Source organism: Bubalus kerabau, chromosome 14 (assembly GCF_029407905.1).
Source record: "Bubalus kerabau isolate K-KA32 ecotype Philippines breed swamp buffalo chromosome 14, PCC_UOA_SB_1v2, whole genome shotgun sequence".
Classification (NCBI taxonomy): Eukaryota; Metazoa; Chordata; class Mammalia; order Artiodactyla; family Bovidae; genus Bubalus; species Bubalus kerabau.
This window is the reverse complement of record NC_073637.1, coordinates 66,436,092-66,450,892: the sequence shown is the minus strand read 5'-3', so window position 1 is coordinate 66,450,892 and position 14,801 is coordinate 66,436,092. Positions and strand designations below refer to the sequence as shown.

The 14,801-nt window shown below is 39.5% G+C and overlaps 1 protein-coding gene across 1 annotated transcript in view; it reads left to right on the top strand.

The window, feature by feature from the left end:
- The window catches only part of SPAG1 (sperm associated antigen 1), an 84,344-nt gene that overhangs the window by 19,114 nt on the left and 50,429 nt on the right, over window positions 1-14,801 (top strand). The window contains exons 5-9 of the mRNA XM_055546523.1: window positions 3,404-3,468; window positions 3,970-4,076; window positions 4,962-5,067; window positions 9,078-9,208; window positions 12,761-12,867. Coding sequence (XP_055402498.1) covers window positions 3,404-3,468; window positions 3,970-4,076; window positions 4,962-5,067; window positions 9,078-9,208; window positions 12,761-12,867 — 516 coding nt within the window. The remainder of the gene's footprint in view (window positions 1-3,403; window positions 3,469-3,969; window positions 4,077-4,961; window positions 5,068-9,077; window positions 9,209-12,760; window positions 12,868-14,801) is intronic.

Below are 14,801 nucleotides of genomic sequence, written 5' to 3'. Positions count from 1 at the left end.
TGTTTTTGTTGTTTGAGACCCCATGGACTGCAACATGCCAGGCTCCTTGTCCTTCACCATCTCCCAGAATTTGCCCAAGTTCATGTCTATTGAATCAGTGATCCTATCCAACCATCTCATCCTCTGTCACCCTCTTCTTCTGCCTTCAGTCTTTCCCTGCATCAGAGTATTTTCCAGTGAGTCTGCTCTTTGCATCAGGTGGCTAACATATTGGAACTTCAGCTTCAGTATCAGTCCTTCCAATGAGTATTCAGGGTTGATTTCCTTTAAGATTGACTGGTTTAATCTCCTTGCTGTCCAAGAGACTCTGAAGAGTCTTCTCTAGCACCACAGTTCAAAAGCATCAGCTCTTCAGTGTTCTGCCTTCTTCATGATCCATCTCTCATATCCATATATGACTAATGGAAAGACCATAGCCTTGACTATATGGACCTTTGTTGGCAAAGTGATGTCTTTGCTTTTTAATACAATATCTAGGCTTGTCATAGCTTTCCTGCCAAGAAGCAATCATTTTCTAATTTCATGGCTGTAGTTATTTGCTGTTTATTTTACTCAGTTGGTAAAGAATCCACCTGCAATGCAGGAGACCCTGGTTCAAATCGGGTATCCACTCCAATATTCTTGGGCTTCCTTGTGGCTCAACTGGTAAAGAATAAGCCTGCAATGTGGGAGACCTGGGTTCTAGCCCTTTGTTGGGAAGATCCTCTGGAGAAGGGAACGGCTACCCACTCCAGTATTCTGGCCTGGAGAATTCCATGGACTGTGTAGTCCATAGGGTTGCAAAGAGTCGGACACAACTGAGCAACTTTCACTTTTTCATAGAAATGTTGTTAGACAAAGAGCAAATTCAAGTGACTTTTTCATTCAAGTTCAAAATGGTTGTTAAGCAGCGGAGACATCTGGCAACATCAGCAATGTACTTGGCCCAGGAACTGCTAATGAATGTACAATGCAATGGTAGTTCAAGAATTTTTGCAAAGGAAAGGAGAGCCTTAAAGATGAGGAGCATAGTGGCCAGCCATTGGAAGTTGATGATGACCAATTGAGAGAAATCTTTGAAACTGATCCTCTTAAAACTACATGAAGAACTCAATGTCAACCATTCTACCGTCATTTGGCATTTGAAGCAAATTGGAAAGGTGAAAAAGCTCGATAAGTAGGTGCCTCATGAGCTGACCACAAATCAAAAAAATTGTTCTTTTGAAGTGTTGTCTTTGCTTATTCTACACAACCACAACGAACCATTTCTTGATCAAATTGAGGTGTGCAATGAAAATTGGATTTTATATGACAACTGGAGATGACCAGCTCAATGGCTGGACTGAGAAGAAGCTCCAAAGCACTACCCAAAGTCAAACTTCCACCAAAAATAGGTCATGGTCATGGTGGTCTGCTGCCTATCTGATCCACTACAGCTTTCTGAATCCCAGCAAAATCATTACATGTGAGAAGTATATGTTCAGCCTATCTATGAGATGCACCAAAAACTACAATACTTGCAGGTGGCATTGGTTAACAGCAAGGGCCCAATTCTTCTCCATGACAACCGATGCTTCAGAAGTTGAATGAAGCGTCCGCAATATTCACCTGACCTCTTGCCAACTGACTACCACTCCTTCAAGCATCTAGACAACTTTTTGCAGGGAAAACACTTCCACTACCAGCAGGGTGCAGAAAATGCTTTCCAAGAGTTTATCAAATCCTGAAGCACAGATTTTTATGCTACAAGAATAAACAAACTTATTTCTCATTGGCAAAAAAAATGTGTTGATTGTAACACTTCCTATTTTGATTAATAAAGATGTGTTTGAACCTAGTTGTAATGATTTAAAATTCACAATTCAAAACCACAATTACTTTTGTACCAACCTAATATTTGGTAGGAGAAGGCAATGGCACCCCACTCCAGTACTCTTGCCTGAAAAATCCCATGGATGGAGGAGCCTGGTAGGCTGCAGTCCATGGGGTCGCAGAGTCGGACATGACTGAACGACTTCCGCTTTCACTTTTCACTTTCATGCGTTGGAGAAGGAAATGGCAACCCACTCCAGTGTTCTTGCCTGGAGAATCCCAGGGAGGGGGAGCCTGGTGGGCTGCTGTCTATGAGATCGCACAGAGTCGGACACGACTGAAGCAACTTAGCAGCAGCAGCAATATTTGGTATATACCCTGGAGTGGAACTGCTGGATCATATGGTAGTTCTATTTTTAGTTTTTTGAGAAACCGTCATACCGTTTCCCACAGTGGATGCACCAATTTATGTTCTTATCAACAGTGTACAAGAGTTGTCTTCTCTCCACATCCTTTCCAACATTTGTTGTTTCTGGTCTTTTTGATGATAGCCATTCTGACAGGTGTGAGGTGATATCTCATGGTTTTAATTTGCATTTCCCTGATGTTTAGTGACGTTGAACATCTTTTCATGTGCCTGTTGGTGGTCACCATGAAAATTTTAACAGATATGATTTTTAATTGTATAATGAAATATAGGAATATTTGGAAGACCTGTGTTAACCCCTAATGACCAGTGTATAATATTACAGAATTGTGCTTGTGTATCCATTCAGATGATTTCAAATGATGATTTTTAAGAAACTATTTTTAAGCTGTTGTTTGCTTAACATTCCCTTCTGGTGCTTGCAGTGGGCATGTGACCTGGGTTGAGCCACTTAATGACACAAAGCTAGGGATTGGTCAGTGATGGGCCCATAACACAAACTAGCTAATCAGAGTCCTTCCCTGGGATTTCTCTAACTAAAGATGGGGAGAAGAGTCAGTCTCCTTTTCCCTTCTGATTGGGAAGCCGGTGAGGTTATAATCCCAGACTGAGTGTAGCCACATTTCCTACTGCATAGAGAAAGCAAGCAATCAGGCAGAGAGAAGCAGAGACTTCTAGGGAAGAGAAGACAGGTGGAGAGAGGAAGAGCTATAGAGAGAGGGTATATGAATCCTTTATCCAGCAGTATCCCAGCCCTTTCATCCATTTGGTTACATAAGCCAGTAAATTATTCTTTTTAAACAAAATTAGTCCAACTTGGGTATCTGTCATTGTAAGCAAAACAGCTCTAATACAGCAAACTAGCTATTTCTTCAATGCCTAGGTTTTAAAAGAATGAATGATAGTTTCATATTTTTTCATTATAAGAAAATCAATAATAATCACATTTCATACATGTAAGTTTTAAAGTTTTACATATGTACCTAAAGTCCTATTCATCACTCTCATAATTAATCTGCTGTGTATTATTATGTTAATAATTATAATCCTGAAACTGTCCTATCTTCAAGGGTAACTTATTCTTATCCATTCAATTCATGTATCTTAAGCCAATGCTTCACCTTTATAGGAAAATATGCTAATCTTATATTAAATATCTCATAAAATATAATTTTATTCTTTTAGGAAAAGAATTCTAAAAGTAGACCAGCTAAAAAGAAAATTCCGAGAGATTATGCAGAGTGGGATAAGTATGTTTTATATTTCTTTATATAAAATTGTCAGTAAAAATTCACTGTCATAAAATACTGTAATAACTCCTTAATTATTTTAAACCTGAACATATCAAATGTAAGTTATGTCAGTAGAGTACTAAGAGTATTTGGATTAAGCACTCTTGATTTTGTTTCTTCATTAAATAAAAAACTACGGCATCCTTTTATTTATGAGTAACCAAAAATAACTAATGCAATATTTACCCATCCAAAATAACAAATTTTTAAATTAAGATAAATTAGTCACTACTGTAATAACAAAGTTCTGCACAATTTAGGTCTGATTAAAATTTAAGTCCTCGCTAAATTCTGTTTTTTAGGAAAAAATACAGGTGACATCTAATACAAACCTACCATATATTTTTGGAATATTATTTCTAAAGGCACAGTGATACAGATACAAGCGTATCAATAATAAGTTTTATTCTCTTGTTTGTATTGAGCTTTTTTCTAGTTTTTTATTATTTTTCATTTAAGATTTGACGTGGAAAAAGAATGTGCAAAACTTGATGAAGATAAAGAAAGAACTGTAATAAACAACAAATCACATTTGTCTAAAATTGAGACAAGACTAGATACAGCAGGTAATGGGGGGAAAATAGGAATGATTTAGTAGTCTTTACTGGAGAAGGCAATGGCACCCCGCTCCAGTACTCTTGCCTGGAAAATCCCATGGATAGGGGAGCCTGGTAGGCTGTAGTCCATGGGGTTGCTAAGGGTTGGACACGACTGAGTGGCTTCACTTTCACTTTTCACTTTCATGCATTGGAGGAGGAAATGGCAACCCACTCCAGTGTTCTTGCCTGGAGAATGCCAGGGACGGGGGAGCCTGGTGGGCTGCCATCTATGGAGTCACACAGAGTCGGACACAACTGAAGCGACTTAGCAGCAGCAGCAGCAGCAATCTTTACCTTTTTTGAATGATAATAAAAGCTGTTGACCCAAAGACATTCTCTTTAAGAGCTGTGTATTTCCATAAAAAGTTTATGAATTTTCTCCTAGGGCTGATCACCTCTAACAAATTCCATTCTATCCTTAAACTTCTTAATTTTATGAGTAATAATAGTTATGATACTTAAGTGTAATAAGACTTTAAAATATATGAATATGTAAACCTATATTGTTTTTACCATGATTCAGTTTTCATTCTCTTTTTCAAATCTTTTTTGTCCAAATCCTTCAAATTTCTTTTCCTCAAAACAAAAAGATGGAGCACTTTCTGTTCACTTGAAGTCCACAGGTACATAGTACGTTTAAAGTAAAGCAAAACAATTATTGAGAAATCTAAACCTTCAAAAATTCTGAATGATTAAAAAGAATAGAAATATCGTAAACTTAGGAAACCTTTTATTTGCTTTTATTTGTTTTTATAGTTTTCTGCTTCTGTTAAAATAAGCATTTTTGGATTTAAATTTGGAAAATTCTATTAAGTTATATTTTTACTTACAGCAGATAACATTTATTTATAGGTCTAACTGAAAAGGAAAAGGTTTTTCTGGCTACGCGTGAAAAGGAAAAAGGAAATGAAGCTTTTAAGTCAGGAGATTATGAAGAAGCTGTAAAGTACTATACTCGGTGAGCAGATTTTTGATGTGGTTTAATCTTGTCATTTAAAAAATGATAGTGTTTAATTGTTGAAATGATATAAATAAGCTAAATAATGTGTCATAATCACTCAGTATATGGTACTTGCAATTTATCATATATTCACTTGTGTTTAGCTCAGACAGTAAAGAGTCTGCCTGTGGTGCAGGAGACCAGGGTTCGATCCCTGGGTCAGGAAGATCCCCTGGAGAAGGAAATGGCGACCCACTCCAGTATTCTTGCCTGGAAAATCCCATGGGTGGAGGAGTTTGGCAGGCTACAGTCCATGGGATCACAAAGAGTCGGACACAACTGAGTGACTTCACTTTCATTTTCACTTGTGCTTGCCTTGTTTTCTCAATACTTTTCTTAAAACTCCAAGCTCCCACTCCACTCCCATGTTTGACAGAGTTTCTAACTTTACTATTTTACAGAGGAAATAGAAGCTGTCTGGATGGAACTCAACAGAAAGTTCATTCAGGATAGAGGTTAAAAACTCAGGTTCTATAGTAGACTGCCTGGCTCTAGTATTTTATGGTACTACCTCCCAACCACAGGGCCTTTGCATATATTGAGCCTCTGTCTAGAATACTCTTTCCTCTACTTGTTATTTAGTTAATTCTAACTTATTATCCAGATCTCAGCCCATGCCTTACTTCTTTTGTGAAGTTTTCCTTTACTTCTCAGACCAGGTTAAACCTCCACCCGACTCAATTACCACACCAATGCCCCCCACCCCCGCCACTGCCAAATTTGCAAACCCATATAGTAATTTTACATCTTTGTAATGTCTGTTGGAGGTATGATTCAAATTTGTGTGATCTGGCACTAACTGGACTATAAAGTCTGTAAGATTGAGCCCACTTGTCATTTTTTAAAATACCACTGGACCTCTAATGCCCAGCCAACACCTGGTTCACAGTACACGTTCGTTGTATGCTTGTATGAATGTATGAAGCTCTTATAGTCTGTGAAAAGTAAACTAACTTCTTAAAATACTGTTATAGACAAACTGTGCTTATGGAACCACGAATGCTATCTTATTAATAGAACTAAATGCTGTAAAATCGTGCTTCCACCTTTGGAAGAAGTTTTGTGTTTTTTGTTTTTTTTTTTTAACGTTTGTGTCTCTAAACTGTTGAAGTGAACATACAAAGTAAAGAGAATATTGAGGTATCATTCATTCAGTTCAACCTCCCCTGTTTGGGCAGGTGGATGTCAGCTCTGGTATTGTTTTCTCTCTTCTTATAGATTTCCACCAGTGGAGAATCTCTTGCCTATTACAGGGAACAAACTTTTTCTTGTTTTCCTCTTTGAAGAAATCATAGAGGTGAAGAATTAAAGCAGCATATTACAATGGTTAAGGGAACTCACACTGCCACTTTTCAGACCTTGGGTAGATTTTTCACCTCTTTTGTCTCAGACATCTCAATGTGATGAGACTATAATAGTGCCAACCTCAGAGCAGCTGTGAGGATTAAATAAAACAAGTTGCTGAAAGGCAGGGTAACATGATGGTAAAGAGAACAGGTGCTAGAGTAAACCACAGACGTCTGAACCTTAACTCTACCATTTTCAAGCCTGTGGCCTTGGGCATGTTACTTAACCTTCCTGCCCCATCTGTTTTCTCATCTGTAAGACTGGGAAAGCAGTAATTCCTCCTCTGTGCATTATAATGAGGATTGAGTGAGTTTAATGTTTAGTGTCTGGCATGTGGGAGGTACTCAGTGTCAGGCTCTTGTGTTATTTATTCTTACATGTATTTTCTATGTTTGATTGCTACCCAACCATGTGATTTATTTATGCTATGCTATGCTAAGTCACTTCAGTCATGTCTGACTCTGTGTGACCCCATAGATGGCAGCCCACCAGGCTCTGCCATCCTTGGGATTCTCCAGGCAAGAACGCTGGAGTGGGTTGCCATTTCCTTCTCCAGTGATTTATTTATGTTCATCTTTAATGATCTTGTGGGGCTTCCCAGGTGACTCAGCAATAAAGTATCTGCTTGCCAATGCAGGAGATGTAGGTTCGATCCCTAGGTTGGGAAGATCCCCTGGAGAAGGAAATGACAACCCACTCCAGTATTTTTGCCTGGGAAATCTCCACTAATGATCTTAATAAATGGACGCCCTGTGAGTTTTCTGTTTTTATCTTATATTATAACTCTGGATTTAGAAGATTCAGTGTACCAATACCCTTATCATTCCTATATTTAGGAGTACATTATTTTAAAACTATATAGAGAGTATTTATTTATTTGACTGCACTAGGTCTCAGTCGCGGAAGGCAGCGTCGTAGGTCTCCACTGTGCCGTGTGGAATCTTTTAGTTGCAGTATGCAGGCTCTTAGTTGCAGCATGCAGGATATAGTTTCCCAACCAGGGATTGAACTCCCTGGCCCATTGGATTGGGAGCATAGAGTTTTAGCCACTGGACTACCTGGGAAGTCCCTAGCAAATACATTATTCTACAACATTTCAAATCAATTTTATAAGCAATAGCCAGGTAGGTTTAAAATTCTTCTTTTCATTAATTATATTGCATTCATACCCTTAGTGTAGCAAAACTTACTCTCTTAAGGTCTGTATTCCTCAACTACTACTGCTCTTTTCTGTTTCCTTCAGTTAAAATCCTTTGGTAAGATTATGATTATTTCCTAAGAGTTAAATCTACTTTTAGATAGCAGACTAATTTGTGTCTGTTAACACAATAATAATCTAACAAAGGGTATTAGTTGTGGTTGATCACTATTTGCTTGTGTTTTTTTTTTTGTTTTTTTTTAAACTAGGAAATTGTCCCCAAAGAGTAAAAAAAAGAAAAAAAAAATTGATGTTAACTAAACTGGCTTTTTTTGAGGAGATCTGTGTGGGTATTTAAGGGTGGCTCAGATGGTAAAGAATCCGCCTGCAATGCGGAAGATTTGGGTTTGATCCCTGGGTTGGGAAGATCCCCTGGAGAAGGGAATGGCTACCCATTCCAGTATTCTTACCTGGAGAATCCCATGGACAGAAGAGCCTGGCGGGCTATGGTCCCTAGGGTTGCAAAGAGGCGGACACAACTAAAGCGACTTAGCAGCAACAATATGGGTATTTAAATGATCATGTCACTTCTAAAGCCAGAATCAATTTTAAACCTTTTCACTAGAAACTTAAGCATCTGTCTAAACGTTGATTTAGTAGTTTGTAGAATTTTATGATATTAATTTTGACAGCCCATGCTGTGTTAATTTGCTGGGGCTGCCCTGCAAACTCGGAGAAGGCAATGGCACCCCACTCCAGTACTCTTGCCTGGAAAATCTCATGGACGGAAGAGCCTGGTAGTGGGGTCGCTCAGAGTCGGACACGACTGAGCGACTTCACTTTCACTTTCATGCATTGGAGAAGGAAATGGCAACCCACTCCAATGTTCTTGCCTGGAAAATCCCATGGGCGGAGGAGCCTGGTGGGCTGCCATCTCAGGGGTCGCACAGAGTCAGACGCAACTGAAGTGACTTAGCAGCAGCAGCAGCCCTGCAAACTGCCACAAACTGATTGACTTAAACAACAGAAATGTATTGTCTCACAGCTCTGGAGGCTAGAAGTCTGACATCAAGGACTCTCTGCAGGGTTGGTTTCTTCTAAGGCCTCTCTCCTTGGCTTGTCTGTGGCCATCTTCCCTCTGTGTCTCAAGTGATCTTTCCTCTAGGTGTGTCTTCTTATAAGGATACTAGTCATATTGGATTAGGAAACACCCTCATGACCTCACTTTAACTTAATCATCTCTTTCAAGACTATCTCCAAGTGTAGTTATATCCTGAGGTGCTGGGGGGTGGGACTTCAACATACCAATTTAAGGGGACGCAATTCCACCCACAACACGAGCTGTGATTGTTTTAGCTTCTAACTTTAGCTGAGTTCCTCCATTTTATGTTTTCCTGTCATTCGCTTGTTGACATTAATGTCTCTTTCATACATTCTACCACAATAAAATATTAAAAACTTTTAAAAAGTGTCTCTTTTACAGGAGCTTATCCGTGCTTCCCACAGTAGCAGCTTACAACAATCGTGCTCAAGCAGAACTCAAACTGCAGAACTGGAACAGTGCTTTTCAGGACTGTGAAAAAGTCTTGGAGTTAGAACCTGGGAACTTAAAGGGTAAAAAATATTCATAGAATACCTTTAAATTTGCCACACCATCTGTTGAAGGTCATCTGTAGACACTCATTATGTTTACACTGCTGCTAAGTCACTTCAGTCGTGTCCAACTCTGTGTGACCCCACAGACAGCAGCCCACCAGGCTCCCCTGTCCCTGGGACTCTCAAGGCAAGAACACTGGAGTGGGTTGCCATTTCCTTCTCCAATACATGAAAATGAAAAGTGAAAGTGAAGTTGCTCAGTTGTGTCCAACCCTCAGCGACCCCATGGACTGCAGCCTACCAGGCTCCTCCATCCATGGGATTTTCCAGGCAAGAGTACTGGAGTGGGGTGCCATTGCCTTCTCCAATGTTTACACTAAAAAAAATTCAAATAAACTCAAATTTCTATATGTGAATCATTACCTTCCTCAAGTTACTTTGCATTTCAAGTTTAACTTGGGATTTAACTTCTTAATTACTTGCACTGATGTAGCTAGTAATCCCAGATGATTGAACAAAGTGTATATGTTTTTGTTTTTAATTCTTTTTGGCTGCACTGGGTCTTCATGGCTGCCCGCAAGCTTTCTCTAGCTGTGGCGAGTGGGGGCCACTCTTCGTTGTGATGCGCAGTCTTCTCACCGCGGCGGCTTCTCTTGTCGTGCAGCAGGGCTCTAGAGCACGTGGGCTTCAGTAGTTGTGGTGCATGGGTTTAGCTCCCCTCAGTCTGTTGGATCTTATTTCCCCAACCAGGGATCAAACCCACGTTCCCTGCATTGGCAGCTGGATTCTTAACCACTGGACTACCAGGGAAGTCCTACATGCGTTTTTAAACAAATATCTCACGCTTGCATTTGAACTGTAGTTTGTGGGGGTTTTGTTTCCTTTCAATTTTTAAAAAATTGTGGTAAAATTGACATAGCACAAACTTTTACCATCTTAGTCATTTTTAAGTACAGGGTTCAGTGGTCTTAAGTACATTCATATTGTTGTGCAGTCAGCTCTACTGTCCACCTGCAGAACTTTTTAAATCTTGAAAATGTACCCATGAAACAGCAACTCTTTATCCTCTCTACCCACCCCAGCCTCTGGCAACCACCAGTCTACTCTCTGTCTCTGTGATTTTATTATCCTAGGTACCTCATACAAATTAAATCATACAGTATTTATCTTTTTCTGACTGGCTTATTGAACTGTATCTTTTTATCTAAAAAATAAATTTAAATATGATTTTTTAAATATTTATTAATAAGCTCACACCAGAGCTCTAGAACGTTCCACCAGCTGCTTTTTGGGTTTTCCACCTAGATGTCCATAGACCATTTTAAATTAAGTGTGTCCAGAGCTGACTACATCTTTCCACCAACACCCGTCCTCTGTTCTGATTTCCTACACTACCTTCTTGCGGTCCAAGCCTGAAGTATGCAAGTCAGACTCTCCTCTCCTTTTCTGTTACCAAGGAGTCATTCCAAAAGGGAGAGGCATAAATTATAATAGATTCATTCTATTTCTAAATACTATGGATTCAGATAAATACAACCACTTACTTTTTTTTCCACATGCCTACAGACATGGGTGGGCGGAAACCATGGGTGCGCTGAGGATGGATCCTGGTGCATCAGCCCAACCGTCATCGTCACGGATGCCCTCCCTCCCCAGTAAAGTTCTTCTTTGCTTGGATGTTGTCTCTATCACAGCATACGGGTGGGGGCCTAGCTTTAGGCAGGTGCCCAGTAAAGGTTTTACAGTCTCCACACCACCACTGTGCCAGGCCCTGTGCCATGCAGTACATATATTAACTCCATTACTTTTCACAACAGCTCAGTAAAGGTGCAGGTACTGTTTTTAGTGGACTTGCCAGGTGGCTTAGTGATAAAGAACTCACATGCCAATGCAGGAGATACGAGTTTGATCCCTGGGTTGGGAAGATCCCCGGGAGAAGGCAATGGCAACCCACTCCAGTATTCTTGCCTGGGAAATCTCAAGGACAGAGGAGACTGGCAGACTACACAGCCCATGGGTTCACAAAAGAGTTAGACATGATTTAGCAACTAAACACCAACAGCTGTTACTAGCACACTCATTTTACAAAGGGACATGGACACACTGGGGGACTGAACAACTCACCTGACATCACCCAGCTGGCAAGTGACAGCCAGGACTTGACACTGGATGAGACTCCAGAGTCCACATTCAACCACTGTGCTACTCTTCTGCACTAGAATGGTCTTCCATTTTCATTTTTCCCCATTTGAATAATTTCTTAAGCACCAGAATCTTCACTATATAAAAAAACAAGTTTGACAGAGCCAAATCTAGTAATCAGTATGGCCATAAAACATTAAGAATTCTTAGATTTTCTTAAGTGGATAAATATCATCCTCTTTGAAACTATTTTTTACTCAAAAATTAATTGTTCTAAATGCAGCATAGTATATGGTTATAACCTGAAGCAGAAAACAGACATTAGTGGAAAAATTGGTGAAATCCACATAAAGTCTAATGTTTAGTTAACAATATTTCTTAGTTTTGGCAAATATATCATAGTTATGTAAGATGTTAGCCTTAAAGCTGGGTTGGGGTATATGAGAACTGTCTGTATTAGCTTTGCAACTTTCTGTAAATCTGAAATTATCTCCAAAAATAAAGAGTTTTTTAAAATGGTAATTGTTATATCATGAATATTTCTTTATGGACAGTGCCTTCTGAAATCTGAATAGGAACAGTAATAGCTCAATTTGTACTTATGCTATAATTTTTTTATATTAATGATGAAATGATTTATCCTCTAGATTTTCCTGGCTCATTCTAAGACTAAAATCAAACTAGCCAAATTTATGTTTTAAAATAGTGTTATTAAAATAAATCAGATATAAATTACAGAATTAAATTACAGAATCAGATATAAATTCCAGAATTACAAAGCCTGATTCTTTTCAAAATCATGGCTTACTACACAAAGTTCTCTTATGGCATAATTAATCATGATTCATTTTGGTATTAAAAATTATCAAATTAGATGCTGTAACCTTCAAAAATTCTCTGATACAGTTTACCAAAGTGTGCAATTTCTGAACTTAGCTGGACTTAAACACCAAGATTCTCTCTGTTCCTATTCATTTTAGATTGCTATAAAGACTTCACTAAGGACCCATATTCTGAGTTAGGTGCTTGGTTATTAATATAAATACCACATTTAAGTGAAAGGCTTTTTAAGTTTTCAGAAAGTAGAAATAATAGTCATGATGATTATAAGGAGGAACATATTATTTACTGAAGAGCTTCCCAATATTGTAGCACAGCATGGTGCCTTCAAAGGGTTAAGATGTGGAGTCTCTCAGCCTTGGGGGAACTGGCAGAGCCTGGAGCTGTCAGAGGGCCAGGCTGTTGGAAGGGACAATTTTTTATTGCAGCCTCTTCTGTTTGACCTCAGGATCATTTTCTATATTTGTAAGAATCTTAAAATGGGTCTAGTTTGCACAATTGCATTCTAAATTCTTCCCCTTGAAGAATGTGTCATAATCAGAATGCCATATGTTAAGAAATATAACTTTTATTATGGTAAATTTTCAGCTCTCCTGCGCCGTGCCACCACATATAAGCATCAAAACAAGCTCCAGGAAGCTATAGAAGACTTGAATAAAGTACTGGCTGTTGAACCTGATAATGAGTTGGCCAAAGTAAGTACAGAAAGCAATCCCTCACCTAATTCTATAGTTTGCTTTTTCTGGGTTTATGTTAAGATGATACCAGCCTTGCTGGATAAATGATACTGAGGAATGAATAGGACACAACTTTAAATTGTAGATACATCTCAGACACCCCGCGGTGTTAACATGTATTTGAAGTGAAAGAAAGCAGGCTCTTAAACTGTCCAAAATCATTAACCTACTCCTAAAGGATAAATAATTTTCTCTTTCCTGCAGCGTTGTAGGCAATCCTTTTCTTTGAGCCAATTTCAGTTTATTATGCAGAGTGGTGTAGAAGTTCCTAGGTAGGATTAGGCATGAGCTTAATGGCCATGAAAGAGTGTTTCTTCCTTTAATTTGTATGGTAAGCATAGCATCATTGACAGTAAACTGACTCAGATATGTACTTAGGGGATCTGTGTTCAGACCTAGAGAGTGGAGGTAAGTGTCAAAAACTATGAAGGGTCTGAGACTTTACCCTATTTAAAACTTAGCAAGGTGGCCTAGAAGAATATACAGGACTCCTGGGTCAGGCACAGAAGACTTTGTTACTCATGGCATGGCAAGCCAATGAGCCAAGGCTTCCCTGTTCATCACCAACTCCCGGAGCTTGCTCAAACTCATGTCCCAACACCCATATTTTATAATGTTGTTGTTGTTCAGTCGCCCAGTCATGTCCAACTCTTTGCAACAGTTTGGCTCCTGGAGTTTACTCAAACTCATGTCCATTGAGTCAATGCCATCCAGCCATCTCAGCCTTTGTTTCCCCCTTCACCTCCTGCCCTCAGTCCTTCCCAGCATCAGGGTCTTTTCCAGTGAGCTGGCTTTTCATATGTGAAGGCTGAGATGGTTGGATGGCATCAACTCAATGGACATGAGTTTGAGCAAACTCCAGGAGGTATAGTAAAGGACAGGGAAGCCTGGAGTGCTGCAGTCCATGGGGTCGCAGAGAGTTGGACATGACTGGGCGACTGAACAACAACAACATTATAAAATATGGGTGTTGAGTTTTCTAAATGTGAGATTCCTCAGCTGTGATACAAACCCACTGAGTGTGTAGTACCTATCTGGGCCTTCTGCTGCCCCCATGGAACTTGGTGGCCAGGGTAACTGCATAAGCTTGAAGCTCATGTCTGTCAAGTCAGTAATGCCATCCAACCGTCTCATCCTCTGTTATCCCCTTCTCCTCCCACCTTCAGTCTTTCCCAGCACCAGGATCTTTTCAAATGAGTCAGTTGTTTGCATCAGGTGGACAAAGTATTGGAGCTTCAGTTTCACCATCGGTCCTCCCAATGAATATTAAGGGTTGATTTCCTTTATGATGGGATACAAGTAAATCTGCTGAACCTTTAAATATTACTCTTTAAAAGCATGTGTAGTATGGTTTTGGAGAAAGCAATGGCACCCCACTCTAGTAGTCTTGCCTGGAAAATCCCATGGATGGAGGAGCCTGGTAGGCTGCAGTCCATGGGGTCGCTAAGAGTTGGACACGACTGAGCGACTTCACTTTCACTTTTCACTTTCATGCATTGGAGAAGGAAATGGCAACCCACTCCAGTGTTCTTGCCTGGAGAATCCCAGGGACGGGGGAGCCTGGTGGGCTGCCGTCTATGGGGTCGCACAGAGTCGGACATGACTGAAGTGACTTAGCAGCAGCAGCAGTATGGTTTAATTTTTATAAAACTTTTGGACATGTCTGCAAGTTTATACGCATACAAACATATCTAGGAAGATGATCATCAGAATATCAGTAGTTTATCTGAGAGATGAGATTGCAGATAGTTTTTTTTCCCTTTCTATGCTTGTTATACTTTAATTTTTTATAATAGAAATATATAATTATAATCAGAGAAATCAATGAAGTTGTTTGAAAAGAAAAATAAAGACCACCATAAAAAGCTTTATCTTAGTTATCTTTATTCACT